General features: G+C 40.7%; 1 protein-coding gene across 1 annotated transcript in view; it reads right to left on the bottom strand.

Moving 5' to 3' along the window:
- The window catches only part of LOC147707467 (collagen alpha-1(XIX) chain-like), a 1,668,057-nt gene that overhangs the window by 419,115 nt on the left and 1,222,840 nt on the right, over window positions 1-26,102 (bottom strand). The window contains exon 14 of the mRNA XM_086925649.1: window positions 8,534-8,587. Coding sequence (XP_086781775.1) covers window positions 8,534-8,587 — 54 coding nt within the window. The remainder of the gene's footprint in view (window positions 1-8,533; window positions 8,588-26,102) is intronic.

The raw sequence follows: 26,102 nt of genomic DNA, 5'->3' as shown, positions 1-26,102 counted from the left end.
GTTTCGGCTCCGAATGCCTTTACGAACGAATCAGACAGCCTGAACGGTTTCCGGGAATCGTAATCGGTCGTTTGGAAATGTGTACAATTCGGTTGGAAACAAGGCTTCCGAATCGGAATCGGCGAATCGGAATCCTGTTCGGACCGTTTCAGAACAACATCGTAATCAGCCCCTTAGATTGTTAGTAATACTTTCAAATGTAATATAAAAAATTAAAAGTTAAAATGTTATTTTTTTGTGTTTACCTGTCTTTTATACAATATATATTTTTGTTGTTTCTATTTTTAATGGATTAATTAATATTTGTAAAACATTTTAAATTTTAGTTTTTTTTAATTTTGGTCCTTTAATGTATTTGTGAGTTTTATTGGGTCACAGGGTGTGTAGTCTTTTAAAATGGAAAATGTCTAAATAAATATTTTTTATAAAGTATGATGGAAAACGTAATACATTTTAATATTACATTTGGTGATTTTTCAACCTTACATTTTAAAATTATTATATAGTTTAATTATCTAAATTAAATGTACTTTTTCAAGCAATTATATTCATTAAAGGGAATTATTAAAGTAATATTAAAATGTAAATAAATATTAGAACAATTGTTTTAATGTATCTATCCTCCAAATATTGATCATAATAATGGTAAAATTTCATAAATTATTACTTACATTGGTTATATTTTCAAATTACTTTACATTTTTGAAAGTATGTATGATTTATTTCAATTTTTTTTAATTCAATCAATCAATCAAGCAGGGTTTTGTGAGCGCGCTACTCACCCATGAGGGTCTCAAGGTGCTGGCGGGAGGGGTTGAGAAGCTTCTTTGGGGTCATTCGAAAAGCCAGGTGTTGAGGGCTTTCTGAACTGGTGCAGTGACGGGCTTTGTGGGAGTTGAAGATGGAGTTTGTCCCAGGTCTTAGATGCAAGGTAGGAGAAGGATGTTCCACCTGCTCGGGTACTGTAGACACAAGAGAGGGTGGCTAAGGTGAGATCAGCTGATCAGACGTTTCGCTTGTGGGCGTGGAAGGAGATTCAGTCATTGAGGTATTGGGGTCCAGTGCAGTGGAGGGCTTTGTAGGCGTGTGTGAGTAGTTTTAAGGTTATTTGTCTTTTGACAGGGAGCCAGTGGAGGTCACAGAGGTGTTGGGTGATGTGGTTGTGTCGTGGGATATCAAGGATAAGTCTGGTTGCGACATTCTGGATGGTCCGTTGTTTGCAGAGGAGTTTTTTTTGTTGATTCCGGCATAGAGGGCGTTGCTGTAGTCCAGTCTGCTGATAATGAGTGCAAGGGGACCATTTTCCTGGAATTGGGGGGGATCCACTTGAACGTCTTACGAAGTATACAGAGGGTGTGGAAGAATGCAGAGTATGCTGCATTGATCTGGCGATTTATGGTGAGTGAAAAGGCAAGTATGATGCAGAGGTTGCCTGAATGGCCTGTTGGGGTGGGAGGGATTTCAAGGACAGGAGGCCACCCGGTGCTGTCCCATGCAGAAGAAGTGGAGCCAAGGACGAGGACTTCTGTTTTCTGTGAGTTTAGCTTCAATAAACTATTGCTTATCCAGGGCACGACGGCTTTCTTCTCTTCTTGGAAGTTGCGCCTGGTGATGTCTGGTTACTTGGTGGGGGAGAGGATGAGCTGGGTGTCATCGGTGTAGCAGATGATGTTGCGCCCATGGTTTCTGACAGTGGTTGCATGGGGAGCCATGTAAACATTGAAGAGTGTGAGATTGAGGTAGGACCCTTGGGGTACTCTGGATATGATCTCTGTCTGTTCTCAGAGGAAGGACAGGAGTCTTCTTCTCTGTATTCTGATTGTGAGAAAAAATTGTATCCAGTCTAAGGCTTTTCCTTGGACGCTGGCGTCATGGAGCCTGGAGGCTAGTGTGCCGTGCGAGACAGTGTGAAAGGCTGCCGATAGGTCATGGAGGATGAGGGCTGCCTTGGTCAAGGAAGGCACAGATGTTGTCGGTGGTGACAAGGGGGGCAGTCCCAGTGTTGCGGTTGCTGCAGAATCCATATTGAGAGTTCTCTAGGATGTTGTTGGTTTCTATGAAGTGTGCTGGCTGGGTGTTTACGGCCTTTTCGAAGATTTTGGCAGCAAAAGGAAGAAGTGAGATGGGCCTGAAGTTCTTGAGGTCCGTGGTGTCTGTGGAGGGCTTCTATAGGAAGGAGTTGACTTTGGCAAGCTTCAAGTTGTAGGGGAATGTGGCAGTCTCGAGGGATCAGATGATAGTTTGGTGTAGCTCAGGTGCGATGGTAGTGGCGGCCCTGTGTGGTGAGAAGGGGTCAGAAGGTGCTCCAGAGTGGATGCTCTTCATTGTCTTTAAGGTGCTTTCTGTGGTGAGAGGAGTTCAGGTACGAAGGGTCTGTTGGGTGGTGTCGTTGGGGGTGGGAGTAGAGGCAGTGCTGTGGTTTTGGTTGTCGAAGTTGTCGCAGATCATCTTGTTCTTGAGGTGAAAGAAGGAGCAGAGTTTGTTGCACAGGTCCTGGGAGGGAGGGGCCTCGGCTGTTTCACTGTTGGGTTTGGCAAATTCCTGTATGGTGGCTAAGAGTTCCTTGGAGTTGTGGCAATTGGAGAGGATTCTGTCTTGGATGAAGTTTTTCTTTATTGCTTTGATTAGTTGGTGGTGCGCTGTGGTGACTGTTTTGTAGGAGGAGCATGCTTCCGGGGTTTTGCTGTATCTCTACGTCTTCTCCAGTCGCCAGTTTGGATTCTTGGTTCTCGGCTTGGTGCAGTTAGTGATCCATTGGTGGAGCTTGTTTGCCGCTGTGTTGGCGTCAGTCGTAGTTGAGAGTGGAGTGTAGATGAGGGAAGTGGTGAGGTGTTCTTCAGAGACTTTGTTCCAGCTTCTGCGTGGGAGGCTGCACGTGTGCCTGTGTGCTGAGGTTTTCTTAAAGGAGAAGTGGATGCAGTGGTGGTCTGCCTAGAGCAGTTCCGTGGTGTGGCTGTAGTAAATGCTGTTTCCTCCTGTGAAGATGGGGTTGATTGTGTGTCCTGCTGTTGAGTGTGGGTGGAGACAAGTTGCTTCAGTCTTATGTTGGTGAGGTTCCCCAGGAGGGCGGTGGTGTTGGGATCACTGTGGTTGTCCAGGTGGAAATTCAGGTCTACAAGTAGAGGTGATGGCGTGGGGTGCAATGTGGTTGGCGATGGCGTTGGTGAAGGGGGTGCAGGGTCCAGAAGGTCTGTAGGTAAGTGTTCCACTGAGCATAGTTTTGAGGTTGGGCGGGATCTGGAAGTGGATGTGTTCCTTGGGGGGGGGGGGGGGGGGGGCGAAGCGTCGTCCAAGTTGGTGGTTGTCAGTCAGAGGGAGCTTTTGTGGACGATGGTGAGCGCTCGGGTCGTAGAAGTGGGGCGTCTGGGGACCTGGGTCCAGGGCATTGGTTGCGGTCAGGTCACGGACGGGTGCAGATAAGCTTGCATTTGCCGTGCCCGCTGCACGATCACCATTAAGTAGGGGGAGGGTGATCAGCTGGGAGGTAGGAGGCGGAGCGACATGCTGGTGGGAGCGGCCACGGGGCAGAGTGAGAGGGAACAGGAGGCAAAGAAGAGAGAGAGAGAAGTAGGGGGGCAAGGAAAAAACGAGAAAACAGAGGAAAAAAGGCAAAGAGGCAAGGAAAGAAAGGCAAACAGGAAAAAAGAGAACACAAACAGCTCTTCAACTAGACCACCAGGGATGAGGCGCAGGCAGGAGCATGCAGGTGGAGAAGGGCCTCACACACCTACCTGGAAGGGGCTCAAGGGCAGAGCCCGAACTGGGGATAGCAGTGACTCTGACCAGGAGGCCCGACCAGGAAATCATGATCAAAATATTTTTATAAAAACATTTTGGACATAGAAGTTGTTTTTGATGTTGTAAAATATATGCTCCTAGCCTAATGTTAGTTGAACTGCACTCACAATTTGAAAAATGCACCCCCACTAACTACATGCTTATACTCCAATGATAGTTGGCCTGAAATTTTAATAGTACATTACGCCAACCCCCCTCCCCCCAACAATATGCGCATACTCTCCATGCTAGTTGGCCTGGAGTTTGAATATTAAATGTAGGCACTTTTTCTATTAGTTTGATTGTAGTAGGAATAGCAAATCTGATTCCAATACATATGTGAACTTCCTCAATGTTACATGGATGAAGTTTGAAAAATAAATGTAACTACCCAAAATATATGAACTTCCTCTATTGTTAGATCATTTGAAGTTGAATAGTGAATAGATCCCCCTAACTATATGCAGTTATGCCAACTGCAGTTAGAAGAATTAGTACAGTACACATGACCAGGCCCAGCCCGTGCAGGGCGTTATACTGGGGCGGTGACGTCAGGCGGGGGAGGGGAAGGGTGGGGGGTTGTAAAATGCGAGATATGGACCACTACAGGTAAGTAACGAAAAAATAAATAAAACAAATTTCGTTGCCTACGCTGCATCACATTAGGCGATGCAGCGCGGGCAACAAAATTCGTTGTATTCATTTTTTTTGTTACTTACCTGTAATGGTCCATATCCCGCATTTTAAAAACCCCAACCCTGCCCCTTCCCCGCCTGACGTCACCGCCCCTGTATAACGCCATGCACGGGCCGGGCCTGCACATGACCCCTAAACACATGCCCTTCCTCAATATTAGTTGGACTGGGATTAGAACAGCAAATATAACTCCTCAAAATGTTCGACTTTACCCAGTGTTAGATGGACTGGAGTTGAAAAGTAAATCTAAACCCTCTAAATTTAAGCCCGTTCTAAAATGTTGGTTGGGTTGGAGGTAAAATAGTATATCTGCTTCTGGCCACTACAAATGGATGCACTTTCCTTAGTTTCAGCTAGACTGCAGTTAGAATAGTAAATCTGACTGCCCCTCCTATCTATGTATATATGCACACACACACACACACACACGTACGCAAGCATGCATACATGCACGCACACACACATACACACACACCTACTTTCAACAATATTAGTTTGGATTGGAGTTATCATAGTAATTATGACCCCTTAACCGCTTCGCTGCGGCGGGAATTCCACCGCAGCGCTAAGGGGGCGGGGGGCCGAGCGGCGCTCGCATGCTCGTGACGGAGCCGCTCCGTCACAAGCCACGGTTGAGCTGTGCTCCTGACGGAGCGGTTCCGTCATGGCCCCGCCCGCTCAATGGAACGTCCGGCGCAGGCGCGAAATTCGCGCCGCGCAGGCGCGCCGAGCGGGCCATGACGGAACCGCTCCGTTATGAGCACAGCTCAACCGAGGCTCATGACGGAGCGGCTCCGTCATGAGCATAGAACGGGTTAAATATTTGCTCTTGCCACAATATTTGTTGCAATTAATTTACAATAGCAATTTTGATCCCCCACAGAGATGCATTTCACCCAGTGTCAGTTTGAATAGAGTTGGATTAGTAAATACATAATCTTTAAATGTATGCACTTTCCCCAATGTTTTTCGGACTGCAGTTAGATTAGTACATGTATCTTCCACAACTAAAGCTTATTTTTTTTATATACGATTCTGTCATTTTAGTGAATGATTAAGTATTACATATTGTTTCACTTCAGGTTTTTGTGTTATTCTCTGCTATTATAAGTAGTTATTTCCATTATATTTTATTGATTGTTTTGTAAAATATTTTTATAAACATTTAGTTATAATTTGTTACTTTCGCATATGTGTTTATGTATCTTTGTTAATTTATAAAAAATTGAATGTTTAAAACAGTTCAACATTTTTGTAGATGTCTAAGAAGCACTTTTTTATTTTTTAAATTAAACAAAAATAATTTTTTAAAGGTATTTCATTCTGTTTTTTGGGAGATAAGTACATTTATCAGTTTTAAAGTTTAATATTGTTAACAAAAAAGATAGCATTTTTAAGAATAATGAAACAATTATTTTAACTAAGTAAAATATGTTTTAAAATATTATTGTATATATGAAAAAATGTAAAATGAATTTTAATTCAATACAGTTAATATTTTAAGTTATGTCATAGATATTCATGACGTTATTATAGTTTTCAATATTTCTGTAATTTCTAACATTAACTTTCAAATTCAATATTATTTCAATCTAACATTTTTACAACTTTTTTTTTACTTTAGACATTTTTATGAAGTTATTTTTGAGTCCATAATTGGGTTATCTTAATAAGAAATATATCGAGTTTATGATATTTTGTTTATGTTTCAAGACATTTTAGAAGTCGATATCCAGGATTACAACTAATTGTAATGTCTATGGTGTTTTACAATGCCAAACAAGTTCCATAAAACCTGAGCAATCAGTATGTTTCTTTGGTTCAAAAATCAAATATTTCAAAATAATTGCAAACTAAATTCATCTCAACGGACACTGAAGGAACATTCATCACATTAATAAGGATGATTTGTTCTGTACCTGTGTTATGATAATACGAATTTTCTTCACAATACTGTATCAATGTGCAATCAGTGGAACGACCTTAAATATGCTGTGTGTTCATCTCACACTAGACACATCAGTTGAATCCTCAGCTAAATGGTTTTAGGGCAGTACTGTTTACCAACATTCAGACAATGATGAAATGACATTAGGCATATGTGTTGCTTATCAAACTACACAATGGTTACCAGACCAGTTACGCCACATAAAAAGAAAGTGGGTCATCATTAAGCACCTATGCACTCCTCCTATATCTAATGAAGTGACTCATATGGTATCATCTTTCCAGACATTCAAAAACCATGTACTTTTGACTTTGTTCTACATGTAACTCTCTAGTAACCTGGCTAACCGGTAGAACGTTTTCCTGCATTACATATGCAGGTGCAATGCCTGACTACAACATTTCAAATGCCAGGTGACATTTCAAGAATTTAAGAAGAGTCATTTTGAAACTTTCTGTGATGTCAATATGCACCAGTGCACTAGTGCATCTGCTTTAAGAGCTGAAACAGACTTAGATAAGACCCAGTAGCGTGCAAGTTAGCCGATTCTTCTGGTAGTATTGCAATACTATCACTTTGAAATTGCAGCACCTAGGAGGCTAGCTTGACCTATCACAATCTGTGAATTTGCTACATATATTTCCAACTTTTTGTTACTTATGCGATGTTTTTGCAATAAACTTCAGTGGAACACCCACCAATTCTTTTTGATGTATCTTAACCTTTGTCTACCTTGCCTGAATAATATCCTCCATTCCCGCCTTCATTAGCAGAACCTAGAGACAATACTTTCCAACATTGTCTGTGGCTTAACTAGTGTACCACCGGAATCCCCTTGTGTACTCCTGCATACTATGCAAAGAGACGAAACGGCTACCAGCTGTTTTTAGTACTGTAAAAAACCCTGATATTCATATTTCAAAATAAAAACCCCACTAGCCATCACACTGCGTATGGTGGCTAGGGGGATTTAGTAGGTCATTAAGGATATAAGAGAACAGCTTCTACTGACATCTCCTACAAAATATGAAAGTGCACGTGATTGGTGCTCTCCCTTAGTGTACTGCTGTAGGTGTACCAGACCATAGATCCAACATGCATACATATCATATACAGACAGGGGTTTTGAGTAAGCCCTTTTTATTCACAGGTCTGTTCACATTGTGTTTCTGCCCAGTTTTATAACTAGGCAATGGGTCATGCCCCTTCAGCCGCTGAATGTCTTGCATTGTGAGTGATGAAATGTTGCCTGTTCACCTGTGAGCATTTGCCTAACAAGAAGTGCACTCCAAAGTCAAGGCTGCTTGACAATAGCTTACCATGCCAATGTTTTTCTTTCCATTATTTATCCCTTTTTTGCAGCGTTTGAATGTTTCAACCATGTCTTCAAGTTCAGTGATTTAAAGCAATTAGTATATTTTCTTTGAGCCTATAAGAATGACAATTGATTGCAATGCTTGAAAAAACTGAAAAGCGTTCCTAGATCTGTTTCCAGTACACCCACCTGTTAATAGGTATCCGTAGTGTTCTATCAAAATTATACGCTATGGGCATTTTTTTTAAAATAACGATTGCAAGCATAAGGCCTCCATATTTAGACAACCACATTTTTCACTACTTTTTATTGGCGCGTAGCTGCAATAAAATGCAAAAAAAATACTACTGTACCTGCTTGCCAAAGCCAGTTCTAATGTCTTTTCCAGTGCTTGTTCGGATAACTGTCATATAAAGTGCAGTAAGTGCACTGTTCCACTTTCTCATTTCACATGCCATTACGAATATTTACTTGCCAGTTAGAGCATATTATTTATGCACCGACGCATACCTATTCAAAGGCACTGTTCAGGTAAGAGGCGCGGATTTATAGTTCTCCCTTGCCTCCACCATGTTTTTCCCCAACAGACCATGCATATTCAGGATGTCATGCGCAGAAACAGGACATGGCCATGTCTCGTTTCTGCGCGTCATTTTTCGTGCAGCAAAGGTTGTTAGATTCCATAGATACAGTAAGTCACTCAACATTCACAGCCGTCCTCATCAAACCCAGTTGCATAAATTGCACAAAATGTTTTCCTCATTCGAACAAGGTAATGAAAAATATATGAGCTCTACCTTTTCTCCCTTGTGCCCCATCGGACCTTGAAGACCCGGCGTACCTTGCAAGCCCTGTGCAAAGAGAGAAAGAATACAAATGCAGAGGGTTATGAACAGAGCAGTTTACAGCTTGAATTATTAGCACTATGTAAGTCAGAAAAAAAGATTTAGATGTGTGGTACCCTCCAGCCTCCATTCCACAGTTAGCAGTAAGTGAAAAGATGGAGATAAACTGGCACTAAAATGATAAGCAACATCTGTGCCATGGTGGGTGCAGAGTCATTAAATCAGGGAATGTTCTAAATACTGCAGATCTGTGCAACTTCACTTCCTGCAAAAATTACACTCATTTACCATCTGGAACGAGCATCATTTGGAGCTCGATGAGCATTTAAGTGCCCACTTTGGAATACATGTATGCATGCTGTAAATACTACTGATTTGGCTGTGATTTGGCCTTTATTTAGCGTGCCAAAACATGGAGTTAAATCAGTAAAGAAATCTGTTGGTTCGTGTTGAGAAAGAGTCAAAGACTGCAGTGTTCATTAACTGACAACCATTTTCAGAACCTCTGTTTCTAAACACATAGCATGACTGTCATTGTATTTTATATTTTCCGTGTCTTTGATGGAGCTTGGCTGGCCCACTTAAATTTTATGGTGACATAATAATTTCCACAGCGCAATTTGCATGTGGAATGGATTTGCTTGTATTCCCTCGTCCACAAATGCAAATAAAATGTTGATAAGTGGAACTGTAAGAAAGAATACCTGTCCACAGTGAACACCAAAACCTTTTGCTACATAGATTCTCTGCCTTGCTGAGGTGTGAGGCCCACTAAAAAAGCTCTTAGACCTCATACTTTCACTTCAAAAGTACATTCTCTCCATTTGGTGATGTCTCTTTTAACATGGAAGCAGTCAGACCCTTTGAAGTGCCCTGAGGCATTCACTGATATGTGTGAAATTGTGCTAAGCAGTGCACTGTAAATTGGCTATTTGTGTAGAAGATCAACACTAGCTGGTGAAATGTACAGCTGTGCTATGAGCCTAGAACTATTTGGCCCTTGTCTCCATTTTGTTAAAATTGCTGATGGTTATTTGTCCACATTGACTGGCATTGCCAACAAAATAGCCTGAGACTTTAAAAGGCCATAGCTTACCCTCTAGTAAACCATAAAAAAACATTTGTAGTATCTTCCAATTTGTAATAAATATAGATGTGATATTTACAACAGTATAGAACTGGACTAAAACACCCACATCTGGAAAAAGAATGCGACTTTGACTTTAGAAGCAAAGTTGGGAGGTGTCAACGTTTTGTTCTTATGGCCATTCGGTAAGACATTCAGATTAACATATACAACCAGGACTAGAGAAAAAACTGACAGCTGGAAAAAGATGCATTTTTCTGGGAATCAATTGGCTTCCTGTGCCAATAGAATTGCATCAACAGGATGTAGTTTAAGTGAGGAGAGGTCTGAGCTCTGCCACGACGTGTCAACAAGGCATGACATCAGCAAACTGTAGTTGGTTGTACTTCCCCTCTTTATCACCTGTAGTGTGTTGTGAGTTAGGGATGATGGGACCCTTTTCGGTTCCTGACAGATTCTGGTGGACCAATGACGTAAGTGCTAGGGTGTGGTTAATAAAATTCATGATGTAGGATGTTCAGTTAATGGTTACACACAGAGGAATAAAGACATGTAATACCAAGCTCTATGAGTGGCATGATCATTTAAATGCTATGGGATAGGAGAAAAACCAACAGTGCTCTCCCAGAGCGTTGGCTGTGGTCCAGCAAACTGCTTTTGCATGCCACAAGCGCTTCCGTCAAAGTTAAGATCGAAAGTTGGCGTATGTGAAGTCAAAGCCGCACTCCAGCCAGTGGAAAGCATTCAAAGAAGACAAAGGTCTTGCAGAACAATTTGTGTATCATCGGCCATGAACCTGTCGTGGAAGAGGTACTGTGCCACAAGGCGGAGAAGTGTGGAGAAGTGCGGCTCAATGGTTAGAGCGGCAGACCCTGATGCAGAGGTCTGGCCCGGACCACGGTTCAATTCCCGCCTCGGCGGGTCTTGGCTCAAAAATTCCACGGACCTGATAATTCTCGCCTCAGTGCCTATTCCAATCATGGAGTCCCACTCTGCAACTCTGGGCAATAGCTTGCTTAATCTCTACAACGGCCCCCACAACGCTAAGGATGCCTGGCCTCCACCTTGGTGGTGCCCAGGAGTGGACGCCTCACAGGGAAAGCCAGGATGGGTTCCACAGCGGTATTCGTACAAGCGCCTTGAGACCCTTGCGGGTGAGTAGTGCGCTATACAAGTATCAATTTACATTACATTTACATTTACATTTACAAGGCAAATGCAGCCAAAAGTCATACAGAACGATAACACTAAAGGCAGCCAGGTACAAAGAAGCACTAAAGGCAGTGATATCTAGGTACAGGGAAGCACCAATGGCAGTGGAAACCAGGTACAATGCAGAAGATTGGAAATGGTGACAAACACATGCAAGAGACAAAACAAGCACATACAGTAAAAGAGAAAGAAGACACTGGACATCCAGTGAGTAGGCCAGATGACCTGAGTTCAAATACTGAGTCAGTACTTCAATAAGGAATGGAATCTGATGTCCATCAAGCGCTGTCTGAACAGTGCATATCATCAACGTCTGTAAGTTCCATAACTGGTTATTACGCTGCCGTTTTCCTGAAACCACCTCTTCCATGTGGTCTTTTTGTCATGCCAATGTACTCCAAGCTGCAAGGGCAGGTTATCATATAAATTACGTTTTTGCTGTTGCAGTTGGTTAGTTTCCGTTGATAGCCAGACCCATCTGCGTGACAACCTATAGCCCCCAAACCAATGAGGTTTCCAAACTGCTAAATAAACATTGGCACATCCTGACAAGTGGCAAATTAGACATTGAAAAACCCCTATTTGCCCACAAACGAGGCAGAAATCTCAAGGACATGCTAGTGCACACACGCCCGAAACTCCAATAGATGCCACAACTCCACCTCCAAGGACTGGGAGGCCACTACCCATGTGGTAATTGTGCGAGTTGTAACCTGACTCAGAAGAATAAAGATCTAACTTTTGAAAACGGAACAAAATGGGAGCAACGGAAACTAACCAACTGCAACAGCAAAAACGTAATTTATATGATAACCTGCCCTTGCAGCTTGGAGTACATTGGCATGACAAAAAGACCAGTGAAAATACGAATTGGGGAGCATAAGAGTAATATCCGATGCAAGAAGACGACAACGAAAATGGCCACACATTTTATTGAGAATGGACATTGTGTAAATGACATCAGGTGGACAGTAGTTGAACAACTCCCATCTGAACAAGGACTCTTTGAGAAGGAGCAGAGATGGGTCTTTAGACTGGGGACTAACACTACAGGTCTAAATGACAATATCCCCTGGGGTCAGTTAACATAGATGGTGTCCTATTGAATGACCTCTTCCACGGGGTGTAAAAACGGTCAGTTAATATAGATGGTGTCCTACTGAATTACCTCTCCACGGGGTGTAAAAACGACCTATACAAACTGATTTCCATACTTCCCCCTCTTGAGGATCTACCAGGCGAACAATAATATGCCTGGGGGTCTGCATTTACCACCCATCCTTTAAAATGGGTATTTCTCTGTCCATTTGCAAAAGAAAATGACTCGCGAAATGAGGAAACAAGTAAACAATAAAATGAAGTATTAAGAACAATATAGGCATTTATTCCAAATGAAATGCCATCCACAGTGCCTAATATATGAGGAAAGATATCATTCACATTGCCACAAAAAACCATCACGAGAAATGATACACGCGCAGGACAACGCATGCGCATAACAGGAAACAAGGACACCTGAAACAACGCATGCGCAACAACAGGACCTAACGCGCATATGGGCGCATGCGCAAAGCAAAGACGCGTCCAAACAGCGACCGCAAATTAAAAACCGACAAAGACCTTATATGACCATAAGGAAGCCCTAATTACGCAATTAACCAATTAACTTTGACCCGGGAAAAGGTTTAAAACCCCGTTTTTAAAAATCCTTCTGGCATTACCACCGGAGCCACGAAGGGATCGATCGGGAGGTATTTCCTCGTAGAAATCGTGAGTAGAAAGGTCTGATGACCGCAAACACTGCCACCAGTACGTGAATGTAAGTAAAACTAGGACCTGAAAATGCCTTTCTTTTCCAAACAGGTGCTAGTTAGCACATCAGATCCTGACGGTTGGATCATGAGGCATTCTCTCCAACTCCAAAACAGTATGTTGTGAATATGTAATGGCATGATATTTTTCCTCTTCACTTTACAGGGATATAACACAACTTTGTCCTTTCCCTTTTTACCAACAATGGTGTTACGGCCAGAAAATAATTTGAAAACACCTGAACGAAAATTTCTTTATTAAGTGTGTGTTCTATGTTATGTGTCAGTGAGTCTAGTGTGTTTTTTGTAAAGCTTTTATCCCACTATAAGCACTAGAATGCATCTATAGTATGTCACCTGTAACCACTGGACATTTTACCTATGGATATGGAGGGAAAGACTACCAGAATTTTTTTTTTGTCTTCTTTCCTTTACAGGTTGATCAATAGACAACTTCTTTTTTGCTAGGTACATTGCTTTTACCTGCACTGTAATTTTTCCTCACTTTTATTAGAAAATTCTAGTATCAGTTAGAGAAACGTGAGTAAGGTGGGGATTTGTGCACCCAGTCCTGAAGAAGGTGCTTCTGGCACCGAAACATGTCGACGCACACCACAAGGAGGTAACGCACATTGTCAGCGTAGTGACCTATCACCCTCTTTTCTAACAGCAGCAGCCCGGGGGCTTATTAAATATTTTTTAGTCACCCCACGAGCCAGGTTCTTTTTAACTATCACTATTTCCCAAACCCCACTATACACTCACATACAAAAAACCCTCTCACGGACACCACACATAGTCTAACAAGTGCTCCCACGTATCCGTAGGTCGCAGCACGCCGTACCCCGTAGAGGGGTACGATGACCCCGATGATGAAGCATGACACCAAGGGGCCTGCTGGTGTGTGAGGGGACCTAAAACAACAAAGGTGTTCCCCACTGTGGAGGATACACCCTTAATCTCAAGGAGTGGATTCTTATTGTTTATTTATCTATGCCCAGGGAGAATGAATCTAGTCTGATTTCCTTTTCTCTCTCTCCCCCCTCTGATTGTTAATTATACAATATTGATGTCAGTTAAAGAGAAATGCGCGCATGTCAGATTGGCCGCATGCAAGGAAGAATGCAAATCGAAGAAAGATCAACAAGGGAAGTCACTTAATTAATGTAGACATTGTTCTAAAATCACAGGTGAACAGTTGTTCCATACCTTTTATCATAGACAGTGGTGTGTCGATAAACATTGTGTCAGAGGAGAAGTACAATAAACTGTCTCTAGTGCCCCATCTCAGACCACTGAAAACTAAAGTGTATGCATAGGCTGCATCGATGCCATTAAAAAGGCTAGGTTCTTTTGTAGCAACCATGAAGCACAAAAAGACAAAAGTACAAGCACCAATTCAAGTGCTTCAAGGTACTTCGTCAAGAGCCTGTTGCTGAAATGGGACTGATCTGTAAATTACAACATAAATGCTCATCACCAAATAGTGAGTCAGTTTCCATTGTTGTTTCATGAATTAGGAAATATTAAAACAATGAAAGTGCAACTGCATATTAATGAGGACATTGGTCCTATTGCTCAGCAACATCGTTGAATTGCATATCATTTACAGGAAGCTGTTGAAAAAGAACTTGAGACATACTAAAGCACGATATCATTGAGCGATCCATTGGTCTGCCACCATGCGTTTTGCCCATAGTGGTAGCACCTAAAAAGGAAAGTGAACGAGGTGTACTCATCTGTGTTGATATGCATCAAGCTAAAAAGGGAATTGAAAGAGAGTGACATCCTGGTCCACACATTGACAATATGATCACATAGCTGAAAGGTGCCAAAGTCTTCTCTTGCCTTGATTTGAACAAAGAATATCATCAATTGGAACTGAAGAAAATTGTAGGTACATTTATACCTTTTCTACCCATATTGGGTTGTTCAGATATATGAGATTAAGTTACGGCGAGTAAAGCTCTTACACAAGGGTGCTGTTTACTTGCTGATGCAGGTCTCACTTTGATTGCAGAAAAGTGTGAGTTCCACAAAAGAAAACTTACATTATTTGGCCATATTTCCTCTGATGGGGGAATTACTCCAGATCCGGCTAAGGTACAGGCTTTGTCAGTCACCTATCCCACACACGATGTTACCATATTACACTCTTTTATGGGCATGGACAGCTACTGTTCTAGGTACATCTGTGATTTTGCCACATAAGTGCTCCATTAAGAGAGTTAACAAAACAGAATGCTTCATTTCAATGGCCCCATGAATGTGAACAAAGCTTCAAGAAAATCAACCATACAATTGAGAATGCCTCTGAAAATTTCATACTTTGATCCGAAGCTACATAAAAAAATTGTTGTGGATGCAAGCCCAGTAGGGTTTAGTGAACTCCTTGACCAGCACAATGGACATACAAATACACAAAGGCATATTGTAGCGTATGCTAGCAGATGTTTGTCAAAAGCTGAACGTGCATTTACAACCTGAAAAAAATAGCTGTGGTGTGGGCTTGTGAACATTCCCAAGAGTTTCTATACGGAAAGCATTTAATTCTTGTCACAGATCATCAAACATTGCTCACCATCTTTGGCAATCCTAACGCCAAGATGTGCCCTCACATTGGGAGGTGTGGAATCGACTGCAGGAATAGGACTACAATATTGTGCACCAACCATGGAAAGATCAAAACCCCGCTGAATACTGTTCCCAAATGGCAGTACATTGTCACTTCCAAAATGGCTGAAGTCTACACTAATTTCATCGTAAAGTCCAGTGAATTGATAATACACAAAGACATTACTGTACATCAATCTTGGAAGCAATGCACTCAACTTCTTACAAATGACAGAGAATATCGGAAATCAAAAAATTTGAAAGATGAGCTTTCAATTACTCAGAAGATATAGTCTTCGGAGGTTTGAGAATTGTCATACCAGAGAGTCTGAGACAGCAAGTCATTGAAGTGGCACATGAGGGACATCGTGGAATTGTCGCCACTAAGCGAGCTCTCCGAATTTGGTATCCTAATTTTGATGAAAGAGCTAAAAGGGAATTAAGGCCCATCATTTGTGAAACTGTTTATCTCCCAAGAGAAGCCAGCATTCCATTGAACATGACTGATCTTCTTAAGCATGTGTGGGAGACAATCATTGTTGACTTCTTTGGACCCCTTGACAACATCAGCTAATGGTGGCAATTAATGAGTATTCTTCTTTTCCCTTGGTAGAAGACCTCTCGCCGATCACTCAGGAAAAAGTAATCGAGAGGCTAGATGGTATTTTGTCTACAAGAGTCATTCTTCAATACTGAAGTCCAACAAAAGCCCACCTTTCAACAGTCAAGAATTCAAAGATTTTCTTATTCATCTTAACGTCAAGCATGAGAAAAGCACACTTTTTTGGCCAGAAGCAAACTGAATTGTTATGCATTTTAGGAGCACCCTAAAAAAGAAGGGTCAGTATACTGCACTGGAAAAGCTTGAACTCACATCCGCTCTTCATTTTGATTTTAGTGTATACCAGTCAACTCCCCATTCAACTACATGTGGAAGTCCTGCAGCTCTGATGTTTGGGAGAGCCGTAAAGGCCAAGTTGCCACAATGGACCACTTACAGAGTGATTAATGATGATGAACTTCATCAAAATCATTCATGTCCCAAATTTAAAAAATGAAGACCTATGCAGATAAAAGCCAATGTGTGAGGAACACTGTCCTTAGAGAAAGAGACTGAGCCCTTGTCAGACAGAAATGAAAACATAAGTTTGATGCTCCTTTTGATGCTGACCCACTGAGGGTTGTGACCAGTAAAGGATACATGGTGACTGCTCGCCATCCTGGAAAACCCATTACATGAGTTTCTTCACATTTTAAGCACCTCCCTTGACATTCGCCAACTCCAGATGTCAGAAGTGAAACTTCTCCACCTGAGAATCCTGAGAGCCAAATGACTGTTCCTGTGTCTATGCCACCAGTACCAGCCATAGACACTTCTCCTGTATCTATGAATCATTTGATCACCAAAATGGCTTATTGAAGAATTATGATGTATATATGTATAATTTTTACTTTTTATTTAACAAAGGGGGAGATGTAATGTCTTGTGAGTTAGAGATGAAGGACCCTTTTGGTTCTTGACAGACTCTGTAGACCAGTGACGTAAGGGCTTGTGTGTGGTTGACAGAATTCAGGATGTTGAAAACTCAGTTAATAGTTGCATGCAGAGGAATAAAGACGTGTAATACCAAGCTCCATGTGTGGTGTAATCCTCTACATGCTCCAAGGCTGGCAAGGACTCTACATCACCCTGTGGGGCTATTCAACATTTTGTATAGAGGAACTAGAATGCTTTTCTACTAGTTGGCCTCTTGGAAAATGGGGAAGATCAGTGAGTATACATTTCCATAAAAACAATTATAACATTGGAACAAATGATATAATTACAAACATGGAAATTGTTGTATTTACCTTAACAGACTGGAAAGGCACATGCATACAAGAGGGTACTCATACATACAATGGGTCAATAATATTGAGGGTTCTCAAGCAGATAATATCACATGCACACAAAATGAAACAAATCAAGGAGAGATATATTTTAGATCATATGGCTGCTGAAGCCATTCACCACTCTTAAGTGTTTGAAAGAATTGACGTGTTTCCAAAAAGGGCAGTATTGTCTCTATCTGACCACACCGGTGTTCATACTGTTATTCCTTCCCTACTAGCACTCAACCTTTTAAAGGTCTTACTCTTCCGAGACCATAAATCAAAGTAAACAACAATATATGAAAGGGAATGCTTCGGAAGTTCAATGTATTTACAGAGGGTTCACCTAATCCAAGATTTGTCCAAATCATTCAAGCACACAAATTCTTCTTATAGATCCCTAATCAAGCAGGGGACATGTAATGGTATTCAAAAACACGTTTTTCTTTACTCTTCACAACATCTAAAATGCAGACCGGTCAACACATTTTATCTCAATAAGGACTTCATCAGGGTTATGAATAAATAGTACATACATTTCCAAATCTATATAACAATTAATGATAAATTTCACCAACAAGTGCATACTCCAATTACATGCTAAAACATACAGTGGCTTCCTACACTTACATTTTATACAACAAAATTACATAAATCATGTAGATATTCTAACATCAAAAGATCAAAGACACACAATCACATATCACACCACAAGGGAAAAGAAAACAATTCCCCTTAGTAAAATTACAACAATAGCACTGCCAACAGGAACAGTATATCATGTTTGTGTGGTAACGACTCAAAATAATCTAAGCAAAAAAATGATCATAGAATTGTGATTATTAATATAAAATCTAAAACCTAAGATTTATTTAGATTTGAATCCACTTGCTTTGGAATTTACTTGGTATTGTATTATGGGAGGAATCCTACCGAGGGAGGATTATGATAATGAGATTTAGAGACAGCTTAATGATGTTCAATGTTATCAAAAAATGTTGATGAATCCCTTAAAGGCTGTGAAACGCTTAATTTTTTATAAACTGCATGCATGTAAAGAAATTACAATTTTCGACGTTGCTGACTTTAGAAATCTAAAGGTGACTGATCCTCAACACCCGTTTATTTACATACTACACTAGACACATAAATCTAGACACTCACCACCTGGAAGACCAATCATTTCGGGCATAGGAAGCCTTACAGAACACTTGTCTGAGTACATGGATATTTACCTAAAACCATTGGTGGCTAACTTGCCCGGATATATTGTTATGTTTCTTATAGGCACTCCAATATAGGCTTAGGTAGCAACCTAACCTCTCACCTATATTCCCCCTGTCATTACACTGCATAACGGTTGTTGGGACTGACCTTTTACCTAGTTACGGTACTGCTAACAGGACGTGGGGTTATCCCTGAAAACTAACCTCATTCATTATGTATTAGGATTCTTTGAAACTCAGCAGGACTAGTGTCTCCTGCATAATAAATATGTATAAGGGTAATTCCCTCTGTCATCCTAAGTCCGACATGCCACAGCAAGGTAGATCACCTAAGGATACCACTTTGGGTATATAAACACCATATCTTTGCTGAGGCAAGGAGAGTAGAAAAAGGACTTCCATGCTTACACAAAGGCGCAAGACGCTGACGTTCCTGCATGCAGACACTCCAGCTCGCAGTGGTCTGACCTCCCTCGCGGGGTGTCCATCTCAAGACAAAGACGGGGTCCCACAGTGTCTCACTTTAGGTAATGAGGTTGACTTTATTCTAGTGGGATTCTTGGTTCTACAACGACATACAAGCTAGGTACACTTAGTTACATCTAGTTAGGGTTGTATCGTAGGGGTACGCATTATTACTGTCATGTATTTTTTATCTTGCCTGTATTCATTGTTTTAGCACTACGGTAGAGATCTACCATCCTTTTACTCTGTTGGTGCTTATAATCATTTATATCTGTTTCTGTCTAATGTTTGTTTCAGCACACATATTTTACACTAGAATGATGCTGGTTCAATAAATGCTTATTGAAAATGTTCCCACAGTTTATTCTGTATATCTCTCTGAGACAAAGTGAGCACGAGTGACTGAGCGAAAAGTATTGCACTGTTTCCACGATCCCGGATGGGACAGAGTTGTCATGTTCGATAGTTGCCAAGCACTATTCTCTCCTTGATAAGAGGGGTTTCTAGTGTCACTGTGAGACAGCTAGTATACAGGTGAAAACACCCGGTGGGGGTGTCTGGAATCAGTCTGGACCCCAATACCACAGTCTATGTTCTCTAAACATGCAGATCCTATATTTATGTGAACTACACGACAATATAAAGGACAGTACTAAACTTAATGATGTGACAAGGGATACTAGCATGCGGTTTGTTTCACTAGACGTAGTGGGATTGTAAACTGTATACAAAATCAATTTGGCCTGTGCGTACTGAGATACCTTTTATCCAGCAGAATGTGAGTCTATTAGAACCTTCAACAATGTTGATTGAGATGGCAGAACTCCTTTTGATGAACAATTTCTTTCTGTTTGGCGGAAATGTATTGGGTGGGTTGAGAGGGTGCATGCCAGGGCCCCACTTACCATGGAATGGATCAACTAAAGATTTTTTGAGGGTTGGTTCATCGATGATGTCTTGATAACTTTTTGATTGAAACTAGAGAGAGTCAAGACTTATATGTTCATTATCTGAATAGCAATATGTATAATGTACAATTCATAATGTACTGCAATTCTGAGCAGATAAACTTTCTAGATGTGGAACTGTTCATAAAGAAGGAGTCTATTCAGAGTAAACTGTTTCGTAAGGCTCCTACTACTCTCAACATACTCAGAGCAGATAGGGTTCATCCTCACTCGGTCATTGGGATAATACCATATGGAGAAATGGTAAGATTGGGCAGAAACTGCCGTCAACAACATGATTTTCATGAATGTGGAGTGAATTTAAAGAAAAGACTGGGGGCGGCGCAGGGCTTTCAGCAAAATTTACTTAATCGAGCAGAGAACAGGATCCGTAGATTAGCTAGAAACCTTACCCTTGTCCCTAAGAACAAACAGAAACTGGCAAGTCCCTACTCGCGATTTTCGCAGGAACGTCATGCAAATGCTGAATAGTCCTCAACCTCTCCTGGCCACCTATTGTACCCAACCAAGTCAAAGTACCACTAGTAATCTGGGGAAGAAGGGAAGAAACAATGAGAAAAACAAAAGGTCCTACGTCGCAACCCACTGTAGGATAAGTCAACTGAACTGCCAAAAAACTTCTTGGTGATTCCCTTCTTCCATGTACCCTAGAGACAGGTGACAGCAAGAAGGTGGTTTAATCTATGGAGTACACAACTGAAGACAAATCTGTGAAATTCTCTGTGACAATTTGTAGTCCACCTTACTGCAGGTAAACCTAACACAATTTCTCATATTTTCAGGAAATTAACAAACTCCAAAGCAATATGAAGCAGGTCATCATCCATGCTAGGCCCAAGTCAGATAAGTAAAATTAAAAGAACAAATAAAAGTGTCAGCGCTATCGCACTGTTACCGCAAATATGAAGGGTAAACTTCTTTCTTGTTTATTTTTCAGGCAGGAACAACCACTGGGAAAATAAATAAGGCATACGAAGGGTCCAGGGACTGGGAGAAACGACGAGTGAGGAGAAAAAACGACCACCCGACAGGACCGGGAAAAGGCTGAAACTGATGCAGAGAAACGCCAACTCAGTGAAAGGTTAGTGAACCAGAAGAGGTACTCACTTCCCAAAGCTGAAACGCAAAGCATGCTCACTTGAGAACAAGGTGCCTTTGACCTCTCCGGCCAGCTCCTGCGCATGCATGCTAGTGGGGAGCCGGCCATTTTTGAGGTTCAAAGGCACTCTGGCCGTCCCCGATCCGCAGGTGTGACAGAAACAATGTGACAATAGATTAACTTTTGTAACAAGAAATAGCAGTGAACATGTAGGGATCTACAAAATACTATGTACAAAGTGGCCTCTATTGACCAGTGTACCTCAATTGGCTGATGCCATTTCTGAAAATCCAGTAATTATGTATAGAAGAAATCAGACTGTAAGAGATAAAGTCACCAGAAATTTCTTGGAATTTGTGAAAGGGAGTAGTGGCAACTGGCTACAATTGCCCCCAAATGTTTTTTATACTTGTGGTGGGTGATTTATGTGCCCATATGGTCGGAATAGGACAAAGGAATTTAGCTACAGCATCAGAAAGGTATATCAAATACAATTCATCAATTGTAACAGTCAGCTAGTAGTATATGCCTTATGTGTAGTTGCTTTAAGGTTTACATAGAAAGCACTAAAATAATGCGTAGATTGTGAATACTTGAACATAATAAGGCAGTAAAGAATCAGGACATTAGATCTCCACTGGCACAACATATTAAGGACTGGAACCCAGGGATAACAGATTTTAAATTCCACGGAATACAAAAAATGAACAAAGTTCCAAGGGCAGGAGACCTAATACTGAGACTTCATCAAGCTGAAGTTAAACGGATCAGCAAATTGAGAACATTGGAAATGGGACTAAATCTAGAAAATAAGATGCATTATTTCTTGTAATTAATGGTGTCATTAGATTTAGGGATACAAAAAGCATACTTAGACTATACAACAATTGATTGCAGTAGCCATCTGTGTCCAGGGCTTTTAGCTCTGGTTTCCTTATCCAGATGATGGAGGCTCAACATTACTGACAATATGATCCCTTATACCGTTATGGTATTTTAACTTTGATGACTAACAACATCATAGAAAGATATAGAGAGATTTCTCTTATCAGAACTGTACCCTTTGTGGGACTGGAGGACTAACATTAATCTTTTCTTTTCTAGTGTGCGAGTCCCACTTCTGGAATATAATGATGATTTGAAATTTGTACGTTAGGTGTTGCTCAGAAATATGAAGCGGTCTGAATACTTGTGTAATTGCCAGTGATAATATAATGGATAATTTCCCGATATAATAATGATGTTGATATCCGGATTAGGCCTTGAAATAGATGTTTCTAGTGACAGATGTTTGAAAATATGTTTTTTGTTAGTTCAATTTATTCAACTTAATGATAATTGTGATTAAATCATGGCGACGTATAGGGTATGTGTATGGCACTTTGTCATGATTTGCTGACAATAGAAAGCAAACCGTGATGTCTCATTTATTGAATATTGGTTTTGGGATTGAAACATTTTCCATTTATTGCGGTACGTCAGGCTTTCATATCAGGAGGTGTTAGCTGTGACTCCACGATTGGCTACTATTAACTATTAATAATATAGCAAGTTGCACTGAATTAATGGGAACACGTAGTAGAAATTGGAGAATGCTCTCAAATCATTGGGTTCTCTGAACAGTTAACACTCTGGCCCGAAATGCAATGTTGGTTAGTGAGATATACAGAACGGATGATAACGGCGGTGTTACAGGGGTTTTGAATTTGATTCATTTTCCCTTCTACACTTCATTCAGTATAGGAGCATTGATTGGAGGGTGGCCAGTTAATGACTGTACCGCCCTGCCTGTCTCCTTTCTGGTCCAGACCTAACTATAATGCCCTGTGTGACGGATGGCGTATAGGTATAGAATTGGTGATCTTATTACACCAATCATACTTGTTTTAAGTTTAAGGCTGATTGATGAAAGGGAGATATCAGACAATAACATTCATTGGTGTGTTTGAATTGTGAAATACAACTCTTGTGCTTTCCGATTGGTTCCCTCACTGGTCCGGACTACGTCTTTCAATCCATGTGGGCTATATATATATATATTTTTTTAATCAGTGATAAAAATGCCTGACTGCAAAAGGATTGCATTAATACTCAGATTTCGAAAGAGTGAGCTGGGATTTGATAGCAGTTTTACTGTGAATGCACCTGATACCTTGTCACTTTTTTGGTTCCAGGTGAGAAAATTATGCAAATTATGATGGCTGATATAGAGGTTTGTGATCGGAGGTTTACTGGATCCAATCATGTCCTCCTAAACAAGTTGTGCTAACAAAAGTAGTGAAGCAATACAAAGACTTTGATTGCTATGTTTGAATTTTTTCAGATGATGATTGTTCAAATTGTTCTGCAAATACTTTAAGTTGCAAAAAATGAAGGTATGATATTGGATGTTGCGCCTTACGGCTTAATCTTGCAGGTTGGTTGACCTGGAACTATTATTCAAATAGTAAATCGGGTTAATATGGCATTGAATGTAGTAAGAAATAATTGTTTTAGCTTCAACTGAAGGATTGTTTGTCCAGTACTGTAGGAGAATGCTAGAATGTTTTAAGTATTGAGTTGAGGGCTTTAATCTTGAATGTAATCCTTAAGTCCTTGAATGGGTTCTGGACTTAAAATAAGCTCTTCAATGGCTTCTGGACTTAACACAAATTAGCGCACCTGATATGATTTCAGTACATTTGGTGTTGATTTTTACTTTTGTTGTGGGATTGCTTTTATATTTTAGGTCCCACTGGAAGTATTGATTCTTAGCTTTATCCATATACTGGTGTACACTTTTCCACCAAGGATCTATAAAGAATTTTTGATGATAGTAAGAAGCAAAATATTAAAGGGCTACTTGAATTGACCATGCTCCAGGGTGGTACCTTTGGGTTCATTGTTTCATTTCCCAATGTGACTTTCCCTTAGTTGGGTGAACGGTTGAGCTTAACAATAGTGGTTAAGAAACATATATAGGAGGAAAAGAAATTCTCTTTTAAATATTTTTGAGGAACTTTTGGCATTACAATTTCACAGGCTTCTTTTCCCATCTTTGACTGACATTAGATGTTAGGAAATACCAAGTAAATTCCAAAGTACGTGAATTCAAACATAAATCAATCTTAAGTTTCAGATTTTATATTAATAATCACAGTTCAGGAGATGAATTTCACATTTGCAACCTGGAATGTGGTAGGGTTAATCAATAAGCTAGGAAATGCTGATTGGCCTACAACCACATCCAACTTCGATGTCCTCTGTATACAAGAATCTTGGTGTACAAGCCTGACCTTTATGGAAGGGTCTTCCTCACATTTCTTTGGTGCCATAGCCTCTCAATCCGAGTGGGCGAAAAGGGGCCAACAGATTTTTATTTCTAATACACTATCTGTAAAAGTTAAGAAGAGTACATTGGTGGGGCCACATTCTCAACTATAGTGGCTTAATAGAAAGGGGGGAGTAGACCTGGTGCTGGTGAATTATTATAATAATGTATTCAATGCTACTCATAGTAGAGTGGCTACCACACTTGATCATGGCCTTGAGGTCTTGTTATGCTCTATTCACTCATATTTTCTATTATTATGGACAGGTGATTGTAACATTTAGGATTGTGCATTGTCAGCAACATGTGTTTGTGGTTTAACCAATCAGGTAGGGATGGGATGTGCTCACTTTTGTCATAATGATTATGTGACTGTACTAAACACCATTATTTCTAAATATGATTTACTGTTACTGAGATGCGGCTGGAATGCTAATGAGAAACAAGCCCCACCATTCACGGGAAGATACTCATTTACAATTATTGATCACATACTAGTGTCTGATTCGGTAACCGCTATGTGTTGTACCCCTATTGTTGTTCCTTCATTATTAAGTTATCAAAACCCCATTATCTTGCCTTTCTTTTTTTGCGGTAAGAAACATAAATCATTCATTATAGTAAATGATATTGCTCCAATTAGGATGAATAGGGTATGAATTAAATGGGCTGGCATTGATTCCATCATAATACTTAAATTAGTAACAGCAAATGTTACTGAAATATACTATTGTTTACAGGAGGATGTTTCTTTAACCCTGGTCGATAATTTTCATCTTATTATTAGTTCCAACAAAACGTACTTATCGCCCCTCCGAATAATACATGAGAAATTAACAGAGGATGGTTTGACCATACTTGTACCCTGGCCTCACGGTTATTAAAAAGGCTTTATGTCACTCTCCATGGGATATAGAGGTTGTTAAATCTCTTCGCCATCAATATACAAGCCCCGGCTTTGAGAACACTCCAGGTAGAAGCGTGCAACAAACTGGGTTAAGGGGCAGAAATTAAGGGCATTACGTTATTTTGGGACACAGTGAATGTACCATTCAAAACAAATTATAACATCTCAGAACTGTGCTCTCTTCCATCTTGTGACACCTGGGTGGCATATTTCTCTGATATTTTAAGAAAGAGTATTAATGATGCCAAAAATGAAACTAGCGAAGTGATCTTCCCATTGGAAATTACTAACAAAGAGGTTACTGTAGCTCTGCAGGCTAGTGACAGGGCGGGCCCCTGGACCCAATACGGTTCTGGTAGATGTTTTCAAATCTGCTACTGAACTCTGGAGGTCTATCCTCACAAGAGTGTTCAACGCAGCTGCCATTGACAAGATTCCACTCTCTTGGGGAGTTTCAAAATTTGTACCCATTTATAAAAAGGGTGACAAATCAGACTCTAAAAATTACCGTCCTATTTCTCTCCTGGACTCATCAATGAAAGTAATGAGTAGAGTTTTGTTATTCAGTTTGTAGGAATGGGCACAAGAACAATCTTTTTTGTCCCCAGCGCAGTATAGTTTTAGAAAGCAGATGAGGAATGTTGAGCAATGTAGAAATTTGGAGCTGTTAATTGGGAAATACACTAGAATCAAGTTGGGAGCCCTATATCTTTGTTTTGCAGATTAAATCAGCTCTTTGATTTGGTTGACCATCATCTTCTTTGGTCAACACTGATTGTCCTTATGTTGACCCAGGCCAATTATAGGGTCTCTCGCTCGTTTGTATGGGAATCTATCTAGTAAAGTTCACTTTGGGCCTCAGGGTGAGTGCTCACCTACGTTTAAAGTAGGGCAAGGCATTCAACAAGGTTGTGTACCAGCCCCTCTCTTGTTTTCTTTATTTGTTAATGG

Source organism: Lissotriton vulgaris, chromosome 6 (assembly GCF_964263255.1).
Source record: "Lissotriton vulgaris chromosome 6, aLisVul1.2, whole genome shotgun sequence".
In the NCBI taxonomy this organism is placed as follows: domain Eukaryota; kingdom Metazoa; phylum Chordata; class Amphibia; order Caudata; family Salamandridae; genus Lissotriton; species Lissotriton vulgaris.
This window is presented reverse-complemented; position numbering and strand designations above follow the sequence as displayed.